Source organism: Magallana gigas, chromosome 9 (genome assembly GCF_963853765.1).
Source record: "Magallana gigas chromosome 9, xbMagGiga1.1, whole genome shotgun sequence".
NCBI classification, from domain to species: Eukaryota; Metazoa; Mollusca; class Bivalvia; order Ostreida; family Ostreidae; genus Magallana; species Magallana gigas.
The window spans coordinates 48,624,519-48,649,141 of record NC_088861.1 but is presented as its reverse complement, the minus strand read 5'-3'; the positions used below and the strand labels follow the sequence as shown (position 1 = coordinate 48,649,141).

Here is a 24,623-nt window from a genome sequence, read left to right as displayed (position 1 = left end):
TAGGAAGTTCATGTAATAAAGAACCAATTAACATGTTTTCAATTATACTTCCTGTTTATCAATATATTTCTTGCGACTGGAACTTAACGTGATAATGTGTTTAAAACCGACATATTTCGTTCAATAACGCTCCTTGTTCAACATCCATATCCACCTTTTGTTGTTTTTTATCGACAAGGTAAGCGGATTGTTTATTTTTAAATGTTTATCGAAATGAACATTAACAACCACAACAATCTATTATTATCTTGGGGAAATCTAGATCTATTTTAAGCAATCTATTTTTATATCCTCAAAATCATTGCTTGTGAGAATTGTGTGAACAGGAAATGATATAAGTAATATAGGAAGCAACTGTGTAAGAGTTTTTAGTGCATCATTTAGGAATAAGAGTTAGCAAAACCTCTACATATTCTATCATAAACATATCATATTTTGAAAACGACGTATGAAAATTATGAGGTTTTTTTTTTATAATTCTGTAATCGATGCATCTTTCTTCTACCATTCTACCAATTGAAATTGATATCCTTAAACCAGTTGAAACACGTGCTTTATATTTATGTCTATTTTTGCGATTAGTATCAGTATCTTGTCAAGCGTAAGAGACATAAAATGAACATATACTTTTGTTGAAATATTGTTCATAGGCAGAATGAACATTAATTTACATTTCATATCGTCTTTGACGTTGTTTTAAATAGTAAGCATGCTTAGTTAGATATTATTTTTAGATCATTTCCCCTTTGCTTTAAGTGGCACGTCATTTCTATCGGCAATCCTCGATAATAATCCTCTCTAATCTAAGTCGCTTGAAAAATAAGAAAACAATATCAATGTAGGCGGCCAGAGGCGTAAAGTTATATTAGTCATTTTATAGTGCTCTATTTATTTTGAGGGTATGTCATATCAAGGGGTGATTGCAAGAAGGTTAAATGAGGCTCTTTAGTTGATTTTTCAACAAAGATGATAAAAAATATGCATCACAATTTATGAATCACAGCGTGCATTACGGTATTCGTACATTGTCAAATACATATTATTGTATAAGCACATAAAGCGTTGGTTCAATGTTGAATAGATTATCGAGATCAAAAATAAATTTATGATGATGATGATGATGATGATGATGATGATGAAGTAAGCATTTTACACATTAAAAACTAGGGTTATTTTGATGAAACTCCATTTTCTGAATGCTCAAAAATAAGAGTCTGAAATGCTGAAAACTCGCCAGCTTCCGGTGGCTTTGCCACCAGGGCTTCGCTCTTTACCCATCGTTGGGAACAAGGCGCTTGCCTTAATTTGCTTCCACAATAGGCAAGCCTTAGCTACGCCCCTAACTTTATTCTAGCTACCTATTTTCTGCACATTGGATATCAGTTAAGATATTATTGATATAGATCAATTAATTGTCCAATGTTATAAGTTAAACAAGGTTTGAAAGCGTCGATGTGCTTGCTTTTAAAAAGCATACTGTTGAGTAACAAATTAAATTGGATCGATATCCCTTGACAGGAAAAAGAATTACATTATTTAAATGATTATATTTTTCTAGAGCCACACTATTTTATGTTTTTGTTTTTATTTGTTTGTTTGCCTCCTCCAATTATATGCATTCTAGCGGTATTAGACATATTTACGTAAAACGTGTGTATAAGCATTAGCTGTATAATAAGCTAAGTACTATCACACTTCTACTAGTACTAGCTGGTTGTATCACTTGTTAGCTCAGTCGGTAGAATGTTCTTTTTCTAAAACTGAAATGTACTACGGTTGCGCCAACTTGTTGCTATCCTTCCGTTCTTTTATGATGATACCGTACAAAAAAATCCACAAGCGAAAATGAAGCTAACTTTGTTTCTTAATTATACAGCGATAAAGTGCTTTACAAAATCAAATTATACAAGGACTTAACCTTTGTAACTACCCAGGCACAGCTGGGGGAAAACTACCTTCTTACTGAGATGACTCTCTAGAACTTGGAGCAATAGCGCTCCGCAGTTTACTGTACTATTGGTATGCCCCTTCATACCATCATCGGGAATATGCCAAATTCACCAGGAAAATTAAGCTATGGTCTTTCCCGCCTTTATAGGAACACTCCAGCACTCCCAAGTACAAAGTGTTGGTCAGACATAAGAAATCTTTAGCCATGGTAATCCCCAACTGTTCCCCTAAGTACCTGCCTATTCGAGATCACATGAATCTTACACGTTAATAACTACATGTATAACTTTTACATTATATTTTCACTCACTGATTGTTTTAAATACAATAATATCAATAAATAGCTATCACTGTAGAAAATGAGAACAAATATAAGTAATAAGATTTGGCATTTTTTTTAAAACAGATATATCTGTGTACCCAAAAAAAAGGTTTCAAAACCCCCTTGTAAACCCAATTTACATAAATATGTGCTATTATATCAAAACGGCTGCTTTTAGACAAATATAATAATTGGTATTTCAAAAATCAGACCCTTTTCTGTTTTGAGAAATTGCCTTTCTTTACAATCTACATCTTTCTGAATGCTTTTACCATTTATGGCATATTTCTGTTTTTTTACCGGTACAAGCGAAATGAAATATTAAACATTTTTACACATGAAAAGTCACTATGGCTAATTTCTAACCTATAATACGTATTTATAGATGTGCCTTCTATTTGTACTTTTTTTTTATTATTAATTGCCTATCATGTCTATGATTTTACAACATAAATTTGAGAACTAATGTTTAATCAAAGTATACTTAAAAGTAACAAAAACAAAACAACTTGATGTTTGCATATTGAAAAAACGAAAAATTATTAAAAATAACTTGCAAAGTTCGTTACAAAAATATTCATCTTAACCAGTTCTTAATCATTCATGTATAATGAAACTCACTAAACAAAGACAAGATATAAAAATGATTCAATTTACCCTTTCTTCCAGAAGAAAATTAAACCATATCTTCTATTCCAGGTGATACTTCAACTGGGGACGAATTGTGGCGAGACATTACACAACCTGACATAAGGAGGTCATGTTCCGCATTCCAAAACACGGAAGTCATTAATCTGTTCTGAGGTCAATATTAATTGATCTGCTTTAGCTTCATCAAAATCAAAAACGTAAGTGTTTAAAATATTGTGTATTTGCAAGAATTTAATATTCTACGGAACTGGAAATTGAGTTATCACATTTATTTTTTTAGTGATATCATATGACACATACCCAAAAATAAATTTTAAAATTCCAAATTTTATTTTTAGCTTAAGGCCAATATGAGTGCTTTTCGTTTAGACATGTATCCTACATCTGTGTCTTTTAACCTTAGAGACAACGTACACTGCCTACTTTTAAAACTTAAAACTGTTAATTGATACGCTGGTGAAAACAAAACGCTGTTTTCTTAGCGAAATATATTATTTTTAAAGAAATACGGCACATGATGAAAAGAACACATCAATACGTTTTGTTAACAGAATTTAACAGAATTTTGTGATTTCTTTAAAGCTGATCCCTTTTTAGCTCACCTGAGCTGGAAGCTCAAGTGAGCTTTTCTGATCACATTTTGTCTGTCGTCCATCTGTCCGCCTTTCCGTCCGTCTGTCTGTCCCTCCGTAAACTTTTCACATTTTCAACATCTTCTCAAGAACTACTGGGCCAATTTTAACTAGACTTGGCACAAATCATCTTTAGGCAAAAGTTATTTAAAATTTTGAAAATTAAGGGCCACACCCTTTTTCAAGGGGAGATAATTAGAAAAAAATTAGAAAAAAAATCTTCTTCTCAAGAACCATTAAGCCAGGAAACCGTAAACACTGTCCTTTAAGCCTTTCTTTTCTTATATTCTCATGTTAGTTTTGTTTACTGGTAATGTCAGGCAAGGATTGTTCTCGTAAGTTTTGTTTCAGAATTTGTATTTCTTTTTCTAATTGTGATTCTCGCTTACTTGCAGTTTTCTTTTTAAAAGTAGAGTATGAAATTGTTTTCCCTCTTATTTCCATTAACAGGGTGTCTAGAAATATTTGGGCATTTATTGTAAAAGATATTATGTCATTGTCTATCTCTGGAATTAATTCTTTATTATAGACTAAACAGGCATATTGTAGCTTAACCTCGCACATCTTGTCCTTAATTAGTTTAACATAATCCTTGTCGGTTAGTAGTGAATTATTAAATTTCCAAAAACCTTTACCCCTCTAAAATTTATTTGTTTTTAAAATTAATACTACCGGTGAATGGTCTGATCGATAACTGTTTTTAAACTTTATTTGTGGAGCCAGAGATAAAAAAGATTGTGAGATAAAAAAAAATCATGTCTTCCTTGTTCAATTGGGTTTCTTTTTCTTTTTAATGTGGGATTATTTTCTCTAAAAAAAGTCTAAAAGTCTCCATGAGTTTATGAACTTCTACTTGTGCCTTAGGATTATTTATTCTTTTATAGTTCATTGTATGTAGGTCTTGATTCAATACTAAGTTAAAATCCCCATCTATTATAACATATTGGCCTGAGTAAATTTCTTCTATCTTTCCTAACAGTTGGGAATAAAACTCTGGGGTATCAGAACTATGGCCATATAAGTTGACTAGTAAAAATTGTAGGCTGTCAATTGTAGCCTCTAAAATAAGATAATTTTAATTTTAATCTCTGTATTTTTTATGTACCCTGACTTCACAATTATCATTTAAGAGAATTGCAATTCCCCTTGAGTTTGACCTATATGAATTGAAAAAGAGCTCATGACCCCACATTGTTTCTATACAATTTTCTTCGTGAGACGTAAAATGCGTAGCTTGAATAAAATAAACATTATAGTTTTTCAATTTTAAATTCATTAAAACATCTGCACACTTTCTTTTATCTCCTTGACTATTTACAGAGAGGATTTTCAGTTGGTTGGTCATATAATCATCTGTTAAGTTAACCATTGTCAAACATAAAATACATAGCAAAAATCTTGCCCCAATAGAGAGAAGAGAGGGATATTATGTTCCCTATTAAAAATAAAAGGATGTGTATGTTAGAAAGGTACATATTGCGCAGATTGGCAAATGCATATGAGTTTATTTTAACTAGTTTTTGTTCACAAAAAACCCCATGACCCTGTACTTTTTTATACACACATATACATATATAAAAGTTCTTATATTATTTTAAAAATATGGATTTTTGAAGTAACAGCAGTGCTTATCCTCATGTATAGTTATGTTTAGAAGTTAATTGTGAGGATGTAATTCAATTGAATAATTACTTATTGTTTGTAAAATTGAACGTTTAATTACATCCCCCCGACTCATGTACTTACGCATGTAATAAAGAACAAAAACACGTCTAAAAGTAACACTTACTCTTTTAAGGATAACGCACGCATATCTCTCAGGTGTTGTCAAAGTGATTGTATGTAAGAACAAAAAAGGGGGGAAATGAAAAAAAAAACCCAGAGAAAAGCTCCATTTTCTGATTCTCAGCTGTTAAACCGGATACGACTCTGCTGATACTAAATATAAAACCCCAATTGTACACTGATTAATTCCGGCGTAACATACACAATGAAATGGGCGGACGATAGCGCATTATTAATAACACTTTAAACAGAATAAAATATGGAAAAAACAGGAAAAAAAAAGGAAAAATCATAGAAAATTTACAATTCAGGTGGATTGATGGTAATTGTTGAAAAAGGTCATACAATCGTGCAAATAATAAAGTAGAAAAAGTCCGTATATAGGGGCATCATTCCCTTGTTCCTGCACCAATATCACCTGTTCTTGCATTCCATACTTACCTCGGATATCGTTCGTTAATTCATCTAGATGTCAACCTTGTGCATCCACTCTTAACATGAAGCCCCCAAGGGTATTTTGGATACTGGCAATTCCTTGGAAAATATCCCTAATTTGAAATTCTTCAATTTTGTCCTTTGGAGAAAAAGTCTCCATTTCCGATTCCATATTCGCTGTATAAGATACTCGGTGTCTTTTCCTATTATCTAAACTCTGGGTAGCGTTATTACTCATGGATGTAGATCAGTGAATACCGCTCAAACAGGTAAACAAACAGGTCCCCCTTGTTGATTTAAGACCAAATAAGACACTTACTTGCAAACTGTCCACAGTCACAACACAAACACTGGATATTGGTTTTGTTGTAATTTTTCATAAATCATTCACACTATTTCAACTAAAGTTCACTAAAAATTCACTCTCAGGGTGCACGTTAAAAAAATCCTCTTTACATGCCGGGCATGCGCAATCTCGCTCAAGAAGCAAATAGATGGAGGAAGATGAAAAAACCTTCATAGTCCTTTACTTCTTTAGAATCTAAAAACTTTATCAATAAGCCAATACCTAAAATAGTGCAAGAAGACGAAACAATAATATATGATCAATATGAAATTTTAAATGAAACAAAAAACTTCTATGAGAAGCTATATTGTAAAAAACACAGGAAGTTGGAGAAAATTTTGTCAGTGAAAAGATCAATCAGTTTGACTTTCCAAAATTAGATACTAAGGAATTGCAATACATTGAAGTCCCATTAATCAAAACAGAAGTATTCAACTTTCTTTAAAAAATGAAGAATGATAAAAGTCCTGGACCGGGTGGTTTCTCTAGTGAGTTTTATAGTTTTTTGGAAAGACTTGGGTTCCTTTATAACACCGGCAATAAATAACTCTTATGAATTGAAGAGTTATTTTTAAGAAACTACAGGGCGTCCCTAATGTTCGATAAGCAAAGTATACTCTTTGGTAAATATAAGAATTATAATATGTATAGAATACAAAACCTGTTAAATTATATTGAAATATTCGAAAGACACTTAAAGAATATTATTGAAAGAATTTAGCAAGTCTTTACGATATCACCAGCTATTTGTTAACAGAGTGTATGTTGCTTTTTAAAATTTTCAAATAAATCTTTTAAATAAGCAAACCGTGATAAACAGCTATGCCACAAAGCAACCATTGCCCCGTCAGCTTTTTTCTCTTCCCCTTCTTCTCTCTCATAAATAAAAAAAATGTACATGTTCGTGCTAAATATTATGTTCATGCTGTTGTCTGTGTATATTATAATCACATATTGGAAAATCTTTAAATTTAGAGCTGTCAATTTATAAGTCGGTGTGCATGTTATATATATATATATATATATATATATATATATATATATATATATATATATATATATATATATATATATATATATATATATATATATATATATTTGTGTTTATATGCATATTATTTCACTCAATGTGTTCTGTCCTTTCTCACCCCTACTAAAAAACATAAAAACAAACTTTCACACTATCGTGAATTATCATATACCTATTCTTGCATGTATATTGTATGTAAAAAAAATGTTGAGATTCCAAAAGAAATGTTGTTTGTAAGAAAGCAGTGAAAGTCATGAATAAAAACATAACTAATAAAAAAGGAAAGCTGAAACTTGTGATATAGCATTCTCAGGTAGTGAAGATTCAAAGTTGTGAAAATCATGACCCCCTAGGGTAAGGTGGGGCAACAATGGGGGTCGAAGTTTTACATAGGAATATATAGAGTAAATCTTTAAATATCCTCTTCTCAGAAACTAATTAGCCAGGAAAGCTGAAACTTGTGTGGTAACATTCTCAGGTAGTGTAGATTCAAAGATGGAAAAATCATGATTCCCGGTTGTAGGGTGGGGCCACAAGGGGGGGGGTCGATATTTTACATAGGAATATATAGAGTACTTCTTTAGAAATCTTCTTCTCAGAAACAAATCTGCCAGTAAAACTGAACCTTGTGTGAAAGCATCTTCAGATAATGTAGATTCAAAGTTGTGAAAATCATGACCCCCAGAGGTAGGTTAAGGCCACAATAGTTGATCGAAATTTTACATAGAAATAAAAGAGTAAATCTTTAAAAATCTTCTTTTCAGAAAGTAATAAGCCAGGAAAGCTGAAACTTGTGTGAAAGCATCCTGAAGTAGTGTAGATTCAAAGTTATGAAAATCATGACCCCCTGGGGTAGAGTAGCCACAATTGGGGGTCGAAGTTTTTTATAGGAATATATTGAGTAAATCTACCTCTGGTAGTGTATATTCAAATTTATGAAATCATGACCCCGGGGGTAAGGTGGGGTCATATTTGGGGTGTTAAAGTTTTACAAAGGAATATATAGAGTAAATCTTTAAAAAATCTTCTCCGTAATTAATCAGCCAGGAAAGCTGAAACTTGTCCGGAAGTATCCTCAGGTAGTGTAGATTCAAAGTTGTGAAAATCATGACCCCTGAGAGTATGGTGGGGCACAATGGATGATCGAAGTTTTACATAGGAACATATAGAGTAAATCTTTAAAAATCTTCTCACAAACTAATCAGCCAATAAAGCTGAAAATTGATTCAAAGATGTGACAATCATGATCCCTGGGAATAGGTTGGATGACAATGGAGGGTCGAAGTTTTACATAGGAATGTATAAAGTTAAGCTTTCTAAATCTTCTTCTCAGAAACAAATGAGTCAGGAAAGCTGAAACTTGTGTGGAGGGATCCTCAGGTAGTGTAAATTCAAAGCTGTGACAATCATGATCCATGGGGGTAGGATGGGGCCACATTGGGGGGGGGGGGGGTGTTAAAGTTTTACATAGGAATATATGGTAGACGGACATCTCGGCCCAACGACACCTCGGCCCAACGACACCTCGGCCATGGGCTTTTGACACCTCGGCCCAGACGGGTCGGCCCAAATTTATTGACACGTCGGCCGATGTAAAAGAAACCTCGGCCCAATGAAACTTTCGGTTCTTCTAAAAATAAATATAAAAAAAAATTGGGGCAGATAATTACTTATCTATTTATTGATTTCTTCTTTCTATCTCCTTTTTGAAGATAATTACCAACGACATGTAATATTGAATTGGTGCTAAATGTTATAAAATTGTCAGATGATATTTAGCATCAAAATGTTTGTACAAGACGCGCACATGATCATTATATTTAAAATTAGTATGATCATATTTATTTAATCAACACTGAATGATTAGTATATCGTTATAACACAACATTAATGAATAAAGTTCATTTAAAGTCTAAAAAATATTTTTTATGTAGAAGGTTGGATAGAAACAAACCTAAATCAACTTTTAGTGAGAAAGTCATGTCTATTTTGTTTTTAATTTACGTCGATATGTACAATAAGCGCGCATAGCTTCGGACATTGGGTCACACTTGCATACATGTATTGACTTAACCTGTCAATCAAACTATGTGTATTTGTTTCATTGCATGGTCATTTTTTTGTCAACAGCCAATAGAAATTTGATGACTTTAAGGTTGTCGAAATCTTATTACTTAACTTTTTTCACTACAATAATGATAGAATATGTAAATTTTGTAGATCGGAAATTTCAGGAATTCATGACACACTTGAAATATATATTAGTGTTAAATCTAGGATTAAAAGATTGCAATATTAAGATATTTTCATAAATTTAATAAATCTACAAAGATTGACCAGAACGTGTACACAAAAAAAATATTTTGCGTAATAATGAAATGCAATGTTATGATGTGTTGTTTCTCTGACGATTTTGTAAATCTGATATGGGTTGGTAATCAGCAAAAGAATATATATGGACTTTGGTGATTATCGTCTTATAATTAACTGCTCTTAATTAAATCTTCATTGTCGAAATTATCGTCATTTTCTTAATTTTACTTACTTGTTTGCTTAACAATTGGAACTTAATGGTCTCATTTTTTTTTATTAATTCAATTTCTTTTACAAGTATTTGATATGTAATATTTTGATAAAATATATGTGTAAATAAAATAAAAACATTTAAATCAAATATTTTTGTTTTAATTTTGCTTGAACCGAGATGTCTTTTACGTGAGCCGAGGTATCTCAAATTTTGGGCCGACCCGTCTTGGCCGAGGTGTCCTGGGACCGAAGTGTCGTTGGGCCGAGGTGTCGTTGGGCCGACATAGAGTAACTCTTTAAAAATCTTCTTCTTAGAAACTAATCAGCCAGATGATTCTTTATAATTGTTAAGACTTTGGCCCCAGTACAATTCTTCGGCCTCACAAAAAGGTTCAGAGTTTGGTGTAGCTTTATATCCCATATACATGTATAAACAATCGTTGAGGACCTTTTTGAGAACTGCAATACTCAACATTTAATATGACTGTTAGAAAAGGGACTAATTATCATAAACATAAGAATATTCAGGGGGGAAAGATTTTATTTATACAGGATCTATATGTATTATTGTACATTGTCCAGATAGTTTGTATTATGACTCCATTAAACTGATTTTATCATACCTATTGTTCCTCAGGTGAGCGATGTGGCCCATGGGCTCTTGTTCAGTATTTCTATAAATCTTAAAATGAAAATAAGTTGAATTTAAGCTGAGTTACCAATGTAATGCATATAAAAAACGTCGTATTGTCTTACTCTTTTATCAATCTGATTAAAACCAGCTGTTCTGATCCGCTAAACATCTGAAACAACCAGATTTTAGGTGAAGACCTGACCCTTAGGAATTACGTTTACTCAAAATGACAAAAAAAAATTCCACTGAAGATAAAAAAAACAATCACTGTGTGAATGATGACAAAAAATATTTACAGTATTAATTTTAGTATATTGACTTTACCCTGCTAGCATAAAATTTATAGGAGGTCCATGATCAAAATCTGGAGACATGGTGTCTTTTATCGTTTTTAAGTATTTTCCAATATTTGTGTTTTGTGTGCCATATGGTTTCCAAAATAAATAAAACTTAGATAAAACCAACAAACAGATATGCATAATTATGTTGGTTAACAAATAAACTATTGGCTGAAAAGATTCAAGTACTACCAAGATACATGTATTTAAATGAAAAACCAAATCTGAAAATGAAAAATAAATAGTAAAAAAGTGAATAAATTAATCCGAATTTCCTCTGCTTTGCTAAAATTCCAATTTGATTGAAGCTAATTGTAAAACTATCGACCGTTATTAACAATTATTTTTTTCATTTATTTTTGTTTGTTTGTGTGTTTTGAACAAATTCTACTTACAACATTGTACATTATAACAATCCGAATTTGAGAATCTAAACAACGTCCTTAAGCGTTTTATTTCAGATGTTAGAGAGCGGTATTGTAGCAGAACACCTGCATGATTTTAATTAAATTGATTTTATTTAATTGTTATAGATTAAATTGAAATGTCACCGCCGCAGAAGACGCACTCTTCAGGTATCTCTTTACTGATCGTGTAAGTGATGAACTTTGCTTTACTTCTCTAAATCCTTAAATGTAATTTTCAAAGAGTAAACAATAGTTATAATTAGTAATAATTACATGTAATGTAAGAAATCAATTCACTTTAAAGTTTAATATTAACAAATATAATTTTTTAGTTTTCTTCGTTGACTTTATTGTGACATTATTGTGTATCATTCTGCATTCTGTCAGTGTGTCGCTATATATTCAACACTCTTCTAATTTCGCATAGTATAAAAAGAGTTTATAAAGCGTAAGAATACTGTGCAGAAAAGAGCACGGCAGATGTTTTCTATGAAAATTGCACTAGCGCCGACAGCGGGTTTCGAACTTTTGACCCTAAAATCATTAAGTCTAACATCCCACGCGCCATTTCGCCACAATAATCGATGATGTATTTTATGGTTTTTATATGTAGTTAAAACGAAGGTATATATATATATATATATATATATATATATATATATATATATATATATATATATATATATATATATATATATATATATATATATATATATAATTTCCCAATACAACAAAAAATAAATCGGTTAATAGGATCAATTTGTGATTTTATTCTGGATATATATATATATATATATATATATATATATATATATATATATATATATAGAAGCACTAACAAACCAACAACACTCGTTATCTATAGTGTCGGATCAAAAGAAACACGGTTATAAGATGACATGATGGTTTTGGTTATTGATCAGAACCCAGACTAGACAGATGCGCGGAGAGAAAAATAAAGGAATATTTTGGATGCATAGACTGTTCAAAGTCATTATGCCCTAACGCATGAACAAATTAAGTGACTTCACCAAAATGAACATAAACTATATAAGTACTGATTTGTTTTCGTAGCAATATCACCATCATTATCCTTTTGGGTCCAGGTACAAACTATCATTCATGTTAATTATTCAATTTATTAGCTCGTTCCTTAGTCAGTTTAATCTGTACGGGTTCTTATCAATTTTATCAATTTTATTTTCTTTATTTAACTCCCACATTAGTTTTTACACTCTTATGTATATTTATGTGGTCTTTTAATGAACCTATCTTCCCTACAAACCTTCATTACGAATTATCTTACTAGTACAACTTAATTAACAGCAACCCCCAATTTGCTTTTCTCAGGGTTGAAATCTTTAATGCAAAGATGAAGGTGCCACGTTTCGATCCGGTGTGTTTACATTATTTAGTTTTTATATAGTATTTATTCTTTAGTTTAGTGCTAATTTTGTAGATGTTTTTCATATGTAGTTTTTATTTTGTTGGGCTGAAGAAGGGACGAGTTGTCCCGAAAATTTGACAATATTTCACTTTATATATATATATATATATATATATATATATATATATATATATATATATATATATATATATATATATATATATATATATATATATATATATATATATATATATATTTCTAATAAACTTTTAAACAAATTGACGATTCATTTCTTTTTACGAAATTGAAAATGAGAATCACGAAAACGCTTTTTATATAAATGACGCTTGATAAAGAATGAATGAGAAAAAAACCCTAATTTTTGTCTGCTAAACAACTCGAGAATTCTTAATCGTGTCTCATTTCTTGAAAAGAACATAAACGTTTGTTGATTTTTTATTGTACAGCATCCTGATGATTAAATAATTCATTAAGTCATTTAATTTTTTTGAGAGAATAAACGCTTGTTTTTCCGGTAATTATTTTAAGGGACTATAATTGGCATAACGTAAACTTAACAACTACTTATAGCAATGCACGGCAGTACAAAATTGTAAAGAAGTCGGCATAATAAAACATTAATGTTGTGTTGTATATGTACTATGGTTTATTAGTTTATAAATCAGGGTTTGATATATAGTGGACGAGCCGGAGGTGCAACACTTTTATGTAACAACTATTCAAGGGCTCACACTGACACTATTAAGGAGCAAATATTGGTAGTTAATGCATGTATTTAAGTATTGAATCCTTATTTTTTGAAAGATATAGTCTCATAACTGCAACGGTGTGTGCATACAAAATGAATAACGCGCGTTAGCGCGTTATGAAAATTTGTTTGCACACACCGTTGCAGTTATGAGACTATATCTTTCAAAAAATAAGGATTTAATAGCGAGCGCAGCTTGCCGGCGCGCAGCGCCGGCGCGAAGCGAGCTCTACCGGCAAGGCGTGTGTGAATAGAAAATTCGGACTATACAGTACAGCTCACGAGTATCCCGACACCCACCGTGTAAAAAACACTGTGGAAAACGGTCTGTGTCGCACCGTGTACACGGTGTGACACCGTGTATGTGTATTGGAAAATTCAAGAAAAAGCACCGTGTCGCACGGTGGCTGCCCGTGTAACTCCGTGGGCACTGTGTCACTCCGTGGATATTGTTACCTGAGACGTTGATAGAAATAGCGTATGTTTAGAAATAAATAAATTATGGCTAAACAAGGGTTGGAACATATTTATCCTTTTCATATTTAAAAAAAAATGAATGTCGGCTTAAGTTGCACGGACCCAGAAAATTGTCGGGGCTGTCAACGTGAAGTTATTTTTTTGTGATCTGAAAACTCGACGTAAATGGGTACCTTTTAATTCATTTGTTCTTAAATAAATTGAAATAAATTCACCAAATATATTTAATAATTAATTGATATATAATCAAAATTTAAATCAATTTAATTCATCGTGATTTTTTTTTTCTAAACACGCTTGATGTTGTAACTGACGATCCGATTAAAATATCGGGAGCTTAAACGTCTTAATTATTTTCTGTTATATCTGAAAACACTTTCTGATTTATTAATTAATTTACAGTCTTACTTTAAACCAATTAAAAATGAGAAATGAAAGCATTTCAGATCATGTTTTTTTTAAAAACATGTTGATGTGCTGTAGTAAATAACAACCCCATATTACCGGTGACTCGAATAATTTGAACTTCAGCTATTTATGTAGCAATAAATAAACAAAAAGTCTCTTTTATATTTTAGATTATAGATAAATACATGTACATACTCTTGTTAAATTATATTCAAGCATTGTACATGTGCTAAAAATATACCCGCATTTCATTAAATAACTTTCAACTTTATTTCCGTACAGCTGGTAGTGGCGCCGTGATTTCACATGAAAAAATCACTCGTGCGATACACCTGTACGGAAGCTGATCAGACACACAACATTGTCTTTCATTTTGGGTTCTATACACAACAGGTGTTATTGTCTGTCTTGATAGGTGTCATTGTAATTTACAACTAACTGTGTGTATATTTGGACGTCTGAACAGGTGTACTCGAGATGCCGTTATTCACACCTTTCCACGGACACCTGTTTGGTAACTCATCACAACCCGTCGTGTGTATGGTCTGAATATATTTTACTTCTACTTTGTTAGTTCCATGATTTTTCCTAATCTCTAACAAACAAAAAAATTGTCTGTAGATGTGTACACTACTCCATAAATGCGGGAATTTCACAGAGTATTAACTTGCGATAAGAAATTATTTACCGGGTACACATACATGTATGTACGAAAAAACCTGATTGATTAAAAAGATGAATGCGATAATACCGGTAACTTTTTGCAAGCATTTATAACAAACACAACTTAATTTAATTTATAACCAATCTAATATGTGTGATGTGAAATAGCGTCGAAATTTTAACGAAAAATCTTACTACAGCCTACACTTTACAAACTTCTAGTCATTGTGTTGAAATCGTTATTAAAACCATGGATCTAAAATAAATGAATTAAATTCATACAAATAGAACTCTTATAATTCTAAAATGATTGCACAAAAGACAAAAGTACAGAGAGAGAGAGAGAGAGAGAGAGAGAGAGAGAGAGAGAGAGAGAGAGAGATTTTACAGCGCAATATTCCAACCCTCATACATGAAGTGTAAGAATGAAAAAACTAAACATTTCAAACACTTAATACATGTTAAACATTTTTCTATTTTGCGGACTTAAAAAAACAATAGAACGACATTTATTCCTTATCATGGAAGGAGCACGTGGTCTATCTCGCGGGCTGATTTGATTGACAGGGATAGCACGTGGACTTTGACTGCATAGATTCTATCGCAATTTTTAGGGAAAAGGGTTCAATATAAGGGAAACTATAAATCTAACTTATTACACTGAATTACAAGTGAAATGTACTTAAAATTAAACTCATACCAGTACTCTCTCTCTCTCTCTCTCTCTCTCTCTCTCTCTCTCTCTCTCTCTCTCTCTCTCTCTCATATGACGATCATTAAACAATCAAACAGTAATTATTGCAATACTGAGTAGTTTCTTGGAACACAAATAATTTCTAAACTCAAGTTGCTTATAAAGATGAAATAAAAAATTATCAAGTACCGATCCACGGATTCTAAGCGCTATGAATATGTACCGTGCGGTACTACATGGACAAGTACATCACACATATGTATACTAGTAAAAGAAAGAAAATTTGAAAATATGAATATAAACTGTATAATTATATTATTTAGAGAAAGTACAGTTGTTTTCAACAACCCGTTAGATTTGTTATCGTTGAATAGAGTATAAGTGAGAGAAAATCACAGTTATGATTCTATGCACTATTGAAACTGCCAATCTACAGCAACTACGATTACTACTACATGTACGTTTAAAAACGGACTGAAACAAAAACAAAAACTTATGGAATAGTGTATTTGAATTTTAAAAAGGAAAATAAAGTGTTAGTGTTTTATTTGATCAAACCTTTATGTGGGCGATATCGATTTTTTTGTTCTTAATATAAAAAAAAATCAACCGTAACAATCGCATACGTCTGAAAATTGCGTGCCTAAAAATTTTATTTATTTATTTCTATTTCTTTGTCTTTTTCATTAATTCTCTTACGTACATCAATAAATATTTTATTCTTTATAAGTTTTATTCCTAAATCCTCCTTTTTTCACAGGTAAATACCGCGTGTTACACCGTGTTACTGTCCGTGTTGCATCGCGTTGCACCGTGTCGCACCGTGTTTTTCCCGTTTCGTGGCCGTAACAGAGAACAATAGATCAAAGGTACCGACACTTCCACGCTCAACGTGGACTTTCAAACACGGTGGTCGGTGTTTTTGTCGGGATACTCGTGAGCTGTACTGTAGTTGCACATTCATTCAACGGATTTTTTTGGCGTCAGTAAATCGGACCAGTAATGCATCGTTTTAATCGTCCCAGTAGTTCCCTGTAATCATGGCAATTTTTATCACTTCACACTCTCACGAGAATCAGCAAGACAAATTTAGACAGTAAAAACAATAACGATGTAAGCGACATACAGTCAATGTTACCTCTAAAGTTCACCTCAGTACACTTTCAATCAAAAATAATCGTGTGACGTCACAAACGTTTACACATTGATCCGATATATTTTTCGGAGTCAGTAAATTTTGACCCACAATTCATAGTACCAATGGTTTCCAACCTCACGTTCCAACATCACGTTCTCCCGAGAATCAAAGTAAAACCTTTGAAAAGCTTATAAGATGTGTAATTTTAAGAACATCATGCTTTTTAAGTAAATAAAACAGTATACTTCGCATACTTTTATTTCTCAGGGGAGTTTTAAAGAGTAAGACGACACTTAACTAACGTCAGCTTTGACGTCACAATAAGCACTGATAAGGGGAAATTACTCTAATTGAAGTTATTGTAAATCTGCTGAAATGACCAAAATCCTCTCAAAATCTTGCAAAGGCTAAGATAAAGAACAGCTGACGAATAAGGACATTTCTTCAGATACAGGAAACAGTTGTAAATTGCACTAATTTGGATGAATGCTCACAAATATTTTATTCACTATAATTACGGTAATTTCCTGAAACGTAACGTTATACGTAGCAGCGCCTTTTTTTAAAGGGGGTGGGTGGGTGGATGACAGCCTCATCCAAAAAATCTTTGCAAGCAAAAAGAAAAATAAATCATGAAAATTCTAATCCTTCAGCTATTTAGCAGTTCAATGGTTTCTTTATTTTCACTTCCATTTATTACATGCGGGGGGGGGGGGGGGGGGGGGACAACACTATGTTCTTTTAACATGATAAGCAAATATTTTTAAGCGTAAATTAAAAATAAAATTAAACATTAATTATTATTTTTAAGTGGAGGGGCAAATCCATGGTAAGTCGATTTTCTATGTATAAATTGACAAAAATAAAAAAAAATTTAGCATGGGGGGAGCTCTATGATGAGTCAAGTTTTATATGTAAGTTTAAGAAAAAATGTCTACTGTAAAAAAAGGGGGAAATCAATCAATCAATCATAATCACAATCACTTTAAAAGAGGAGATGCAGTGCAATGAATATTTATATATTAAAATCTTTACATTTTAACAACATTGTTTCTGAGATTAAACTATTGTTCTACATATAAATAAATAAATTATAACAAATCTTATAAACTATGAATAATGAAAATTTACTGAAAAATAGGTATGTTTTATTTTTTGGCATTCAAATTTCACGTTGTTAATTTTATTTTATTAAATTTATTATAATTCATTGTTTGATCACATGCTGTGCTCGCCCCAACGGTCGCACCGTAAAACATATTACTTATATTTACATTTTTTTACCTTCTTGCCTTGGACGCAAATGCGAATTATATCTCAAATTACTGTATTATCCTATGGGTGAGTTCAAATTAATGGAAGAGCCACAGTAACAGCCACAAGCGTGATATTTGATTTTCGCTTGTGACGTTGTATTTATCAGCGTTCAACGTTTGTGACGTCACAATTAAAACTCGTGATTTAACCTTTTAGTACCCTGTCTGTGTTACGGTGCTACATCTGCAGTAGCTTTACATGCAAAATATATGTGAAATGTAAATATATACAAATATCATCCAATAAAGGACTTATTGTAACCATTTTCTGTTTTAGGTTTTGTGCAAGGATCTTTCTGACTGCATATTTAGCAGTGTTAATAATAAACCTCATTGTGTGTGGATATAACGGTATTTGTATGCATTTATCTTGAGATTGATTAGTTATAATGATCTATTGATAATCTCTGGATACATTTAACTTTGACTAAAGAGCTCTATTTGTTCTCTCATTTAGTTTTTATTTGTAATGTTAGGATTTCTTCTCTTAACTATATGATATTATCTAAAAACAAAGTTGAATATTGCGATTTTTTCTTATCGATATCATAATAACCATTGTAAATCGGTCCACATTTTCTATACTTTGTAACGCTTTAATCAACTTTAAAATCATTGTTTAAAATGTTAGTTAGTATTTAAGTGCTATAATAGTATAATAACAGTATTTTGTTAAAGCAGAAAGCAAATGTATTTGCATTTAAATATCATTAATTTTTAAATAGGTTACCAAATGGAATACTGTTCTCCTAAACTGGTTGTATATTTTTCCTGTACCTACAAAGTAATGCCGGCAATAGCGATTGGAGATAATAAAAGGCTTTATGAATCTCACCCGCACATAAAGAACCTTCATAAACATGATGTTCACCAGCCGAAAAATTTCACTCAAACAGTTTTGATATATGCAGTGCCAATTCCACCAAATTCGTCAGAAACGGGTATACCTCTCGGCAACACTATGTTGAATACTTCATCATACACTCTTTCGCATGGAATTCAAGAACAGACTTCACACGATACCTCAACTAGCAGGAATAATTCTACAGACATAACTACTAATGGAACCAGTGAAGAGACGGTCCAGGCATCAGTGACAAACGATAGTCGGTTAAACAACTCAAGACGCTTGCCAACTAACGACATCCAAGAAAACACTTCACAGAACACTGGACCTGGATATGAACAGATTAACACTTCAGTAGATTCGATTGCCGATGAACTCCAAGCAGCTGATAGAACCCCGGCTAGTGCTGATACGGTGACGGTGACTGGGACAGGCACTGGTAGTTATAGATCCAGAGACGAACCTGACCCGACTTTAGCGGACCAATTACGACTTGGAACTTTAAGGGAGTATGATAGTCCTAACATGCATATCTTTTCTATAAGTTATACTTTAGACTTAAAGATATTCCTTTGCTTTCTTATACCATAACAGATTCGTTTTAAGTATGTACAAAAGGATCATAATAGGAATGCATTTTACCCCTGAAATAATATTTTGATTGTAACCAAACCTCTTTTTTTCACGTCTGGATAATGTTGTGTCATGAGAGATCCGGGAAATTTTCCTTTTAGCGCACGCATTGCACCTTGCGTTACTTTATTTACTATGCAATGGCAGCTTCATTTAAATCTGTAATTACAATTAGACTAATAAAAATATTATTCTAGTGCGTTTGCCTTGAGATTAAATCATTTATGCATTTACAAAATGATTCAAAATACGTTTTTCTTTACATTACATAAACTAAGATTATAAATTAAAAGTCCAATTAGCCTACTAAGAGTAAAGCTAATTCATGCCTTGCTATTTCGGAAATCACCAAACAGTGCATTATATCCTATTAATCATGTTATTGCATATACCGTAATGCTTTCGCATTACAATAACTTGAAGCTTACCAATGATATCACAAGTCAATCATTCATTTTAAAAGAATACTTGGGGTTTTTATTACTTCAATTAGCGTCGTTGGCTATATTCAAACGATATTTGGTAATGAACATGAAAATGAACACTTTTAAAAAAAGTGTTACTAATATTTTATTTTTATGTTGGATAGAAATACGTGGCTATCATGTCTACTCCATGAAAGAGAAATGGAACAATGTGATATATCTTTGGATGCAACGTCTTCGACAGAAACAGGAAATTTAGTAAGTTTCTAATACAAGTATCTTCTTAACAATAGAAGACTTTTAGAATATAAAATTAATATAATTTTTTTCATTTATAGTGCTAATTTTATGACTACATCAAAAAGTGCTTTTATTCGACTTATATACCCTAATTCTCTAAACTTGAAAGTTTAAAATGTTTAGGATTTTCGACTTAATTCAAGGTAGAATAGAGATCATAACAATTCTGAAAAACGGCATTGTCACTATCATAAGAATATGCAACGAATAATGCTAAATATTTCAACCTCTCACATCATGTGACTTTTTCAGGCTGTGTCTTCATCTAAATCACATCAGAAAACATGCAAAATAGAAGGCGAAAATTCCAATGAAGTGGGCAAAAGGTTATCTCTTTAACATTATAAAAAATTCAAATATATATTTCGAACATGCAAACCACATCTTTTTCATTCATTGTTTATTTTATTAGTAAACTTTCTTTTCGCTTTAATTCAAATTTTAGCCTGAGCCGTAGTGTGTTAAGCAATGTGGCTGTGCTCACAAACCCAAAGGAGTCAACAAATCGTAGATTCGAAGTAATACTAATTTTTCAATACGTAGATTTAAAAATTCCCATTTTTAAGATTTGAAAAAAGTAAATTACCTTACTTTACATTGTTTATTTAAATATTTTATGTTGTAATATTTCAGGCACAAGATCAACGTCCGCAAATGATAGGTAATATATATTATAATTTCTACTATCATTTTGGAAGGTTTTTCTCTAATAACAGAGCTTTACTAAACTTTTCAGGCAAATTATATCAAACAATGTTAAAACAAAGGGAACTATGAGGGCAAGTCATCAGTACACTTTTTAGCAAAGAATGTTAACGATGTGTAAATTTTCAATAAATAAAAGGTGCTAGCCTAAGTATCAATGAAATATTTACTTTCAGGTAAATTTTTCAAATAACCAAGTTGAATTGACATACATAAAACAGAAAACAATGTCAAGGACATCATTTTTGAAGGACATTGGCAACATTCTTTGCTTATCTACAAATATCATTGAAATTTAGGCACACTAGATCATTCTATTTATTGTGGTTTTAAAGTGGCATGTAAAGTAAAAGTAAAAAGCAATGTACAGAGCTCACAATTCTTTGTTACGTAAACCAGGCGCCTTGTTGTGCATTCATGTTTTGTTAAGTTCAATATGCAATAAACAGTCTGTCAAGCCAATTTTTCTATATGCTGATTAGTTTTAAAAACAAATAAACAATGTTAAGACTTTATTTTAGATGTTTAGAAGATTTATTTTAGATTTAAACCTAAATATATCAAAATGTTAACAACAAAACCTTAGTTTTATTATTCAACAAAGAATTGTGAACTCTGTATCTCACGTATTTCTCGACGACTGACGCTCAAAGTTTGGTTGAGTACTGTAGATTTCTAATTAAACACGAGGAATTATTATTCGCGTAAAATCGCGAGGGGCAATCTTTGCGAATATTAAAATCTCGCCATTATTTTTTGAGAGTTGAGAACTATGAGAAATAAGGATAAAAGTTCCGCGTTCGCAATTTTATTTTCTCGCGATTCGATACAAAACAGTGGGATTGCAGAATGTACTCGCGTAATACTGTGGAATCATTAATTTTCGTGGGGGTCAATTTTCGTGGATTGCTAGAATTTTATAGGCTCGTGGGGACGTAATTTCGTGTATTCTCTTATATCTACAAAAGGAAACATGACTTTATTACTTCAATTTATTAATTCATGGAGGATGTAAATTCGTGGATAAGAGGTACCCACGAATTCCACGAAAATTGAGCCACCACGAAATCTAATGATTCCACAGTATAAGGAATTTACAGTATCAGATTTGTCTTACTGAAGCATTCTTAATATGAAAAACGGGTAAACTAAACTTTGACCAAGGTCGTGACCAAGTCCTTTTAAAAAAATAATTGTATTTTCCAGCTAAAACTTGTTTCAGAATCTATCACTGTCGCCAATATTTTAAAATGCATTATTTTACAATTTAGTGACATATGCAACCATAGATTGACTGATTGATTTTTTTGTAAATTTGAATTGGTAAGTTATCAAATCGAAGACGAATAATAGGGCTAATACCGAGAAAACAAAATTTGTTGAATTGTTTTTAAAGGTAGACTTAAAAAACCTCTTCAAGAGAGAGAAGTGAGACCCAGTCCAAAGATAAGTAAACAGGAACGGCGTTTTAATGAAAAAGGAATGAAAAATGAAGTCAACGACACAAAAAAAGGAATACCAAAAGGTTAGGTTTTTAACAATGATAATACCTAGCAGATCATTTCTACATGTTTGGATTGTGAAGAGTACATACTCATTTTAGTTGTAAATATATTTCAATATTAGCCCATCATAAAATATGTTTTATGTATTTCATGCATTGACATGTAGAAAGGAGTACAAATTCCAATGAAGATGCTCAAAACAACATTGCCATACTACGTACTTCTAGGAGAACCACAGAAGAGCAACCTACCAGTTGCTCAACAAGCCAGGAACAGTCAGTCATGAAAGGGGCAGCAACTCTTAATGTTAAAGACGACCAAAGCAAAGAATCGGTAAAAGAAGACTCTTAATATATGTGTAACATTATCCGTAGGTGGTTTTTTTTTCAAAAGCAGTTTTATATCACATGTTTATTTATTATTTATTCACTTTGTCAAGAATGGATGTTTTGTTATTCAAGCATAATTTGGTAAGATATTTGGGTTTCAAGTAATGGAATTGCATCACAAGTTGTGTAAAAAAAATCAAGTTATTAGGTTTTTGTTTAAAAAAAATTATAAGAATCTTTTTACTCTATGCAAACGATGATTGTACTATCAATGGATTTTTATATAAAATATCTATACTTTGTAGTACTGAAATGATTATTTTAAGACCTAGTTTGACAGTAATTGCATTTTCTGCACGTTGGAAAATACATATCCCCACAGGAAAGAAAGTCATATAAATCCCTTTTTTAATTAGTCGCAGTAATCGACTTTTATGAGAAGCAGATTCAATAAATCGTTTTCGTCAATGTGACAATAATCATCATTGAACACTTTCATTAGTGATTGAGAAGATATTGTATCGACTTTTTAACAAACATGCGTTAGTGTATACCAAAAAATACGTCGTTTTGTGGGCTAACTCTAAGTGCGCCGATGAATCCAAACGATCGTTTTTATTTACTTGTGATGTAAAAGGATGTACTTTCCTAACTTTTTTAATTGAAAGACAGCATATCCACATTACAGGAATCAGGCTTCGAATTAAAGAATGTCATGTCTGGGAAGTTAAGTCGGTCTTCTCGTTGATTAAAGAAAATGTGATTCAGTTTGCATCGATGAAGGAAATAAGATTAACACAAAATAACAAGTATAGTAGCATTCAGTTGGTTATCAAATGTTATCAAACCTTCTTTGGAGGTCTTGTGACTGTTGTCTACCTGTCTCCTTAACTTCTGATAATTCGATTCTAGTCAATACCTATTTACTGTAGCCACGATAAAGAAACAGGCAAGAACTCTTCCTTAAAGACCTAACAAGAGGCAAACAGCCTTCAGATTTATATTTCATATACAAACTAAACATTTATGAAAGAATGAAAGACAACATCCCGGACAAGCGCATGAATTAGAACTCAACACATTGATATAATACACTGCATAATACATTCTATGTTAAATCAGATTTTATAAATCATTTTTGTATACAGTGTGTTTGTCGCCTTCTTATCTTCAACTTTAAAAATAAAATCAAAATACAGCAGCATCTTGGGTATAACGGAGCAGGCAGGGATGAAAATCTAAACTAAAATTCTTTATATGCAAGACTCCAAAGTTCGATGGTCACGCCAAAGTCCGATGGTATGTTGCCGATACGGACGCCAAAGTCCGATGATGACGAATAACAAAGTCTATGACGTCACGTCATGAAGACATTATAGTGTACGTCGGACAATAATAGGATTTATTCACGTACAGAATAAATCCGATTGTTAAAGTAACGGCTCACACCGTATTTACCATGAATCTGCTCTTTAAGATCAGTGTTAAAAAACTTCGGGAAAAACAAATGCATCATAGGATATGTGGCGTCAATCAACCTTAGTTGTGACGTCATATCGTCTACCGTTAGTATAGTTTATGTTCTGTCAGATTTGCATCCTGTTATGAAAAAACAAACATCCTTTTGGGAAAAAAATTCCACCCTGTTTAAAAATAATGTTTGGCGAGAGATGGCCACGCCCATGGCCTGAAGCAACGCTCCCCAAATTTTATGGGCGGTGGTTGTCCATAATAGGATTTATTTCCAACCATGTGGCGAATATTGCGTTGCTTCATACTATTGAAACAAGATTTTGCTGAGTATCTGTTCACCCAGTCCCAGCAAATCTAAGAATACAAGGTCATGTATAATGTAATGTAATTTAATGTAATGTCATTATAATGATAATGACAGATTCGCCTTTGGGCAAATCTTAAAGACATAATGTTTAATGGAGGTCTAATATTTGAATTAGTCCTCACGAACAATTT

The 24,623-nt window shown here is 32.1% G+C and overlaps 1 protein-coding gene across 1 annotated transcript; it reads left to right on the top strand.

Annotated features, from left to right (window-relative positions):
• LOC105335317 (uncharacterized protein DDB_G0284459) lies at nt 1-23,096 on the top strand. Its single transcript, XM_034478695.2, has 11 exons — nt 1-178; nt 2,972-3,120; nt 11,183-11,243; nt 18,186-18,259; nt 18,634-19,264; nt 19,978-20,071; nt 20,366-20,439; nt 20,559-20,631; nt 20,747-20,774; nt 22,215-22,343; nt 22,490-23,096. The coding sequence occupies exons 3-11, from the start codon at nt 11,194-11,196 to the stop codon at nt 22,672-22,674; spliced, it is 1,338 nt and encodes a 445-aa protein (XP_034334586.2). The 5' UTR covers nt 1-178; nt 2,972-3,120; nt 11,183-11,193; the 3' UTR covers nt 22,675-23,096.
• The last annotated feature ends 1,527 nt before the right edge of the window (nt 23,097-24,623 follow it).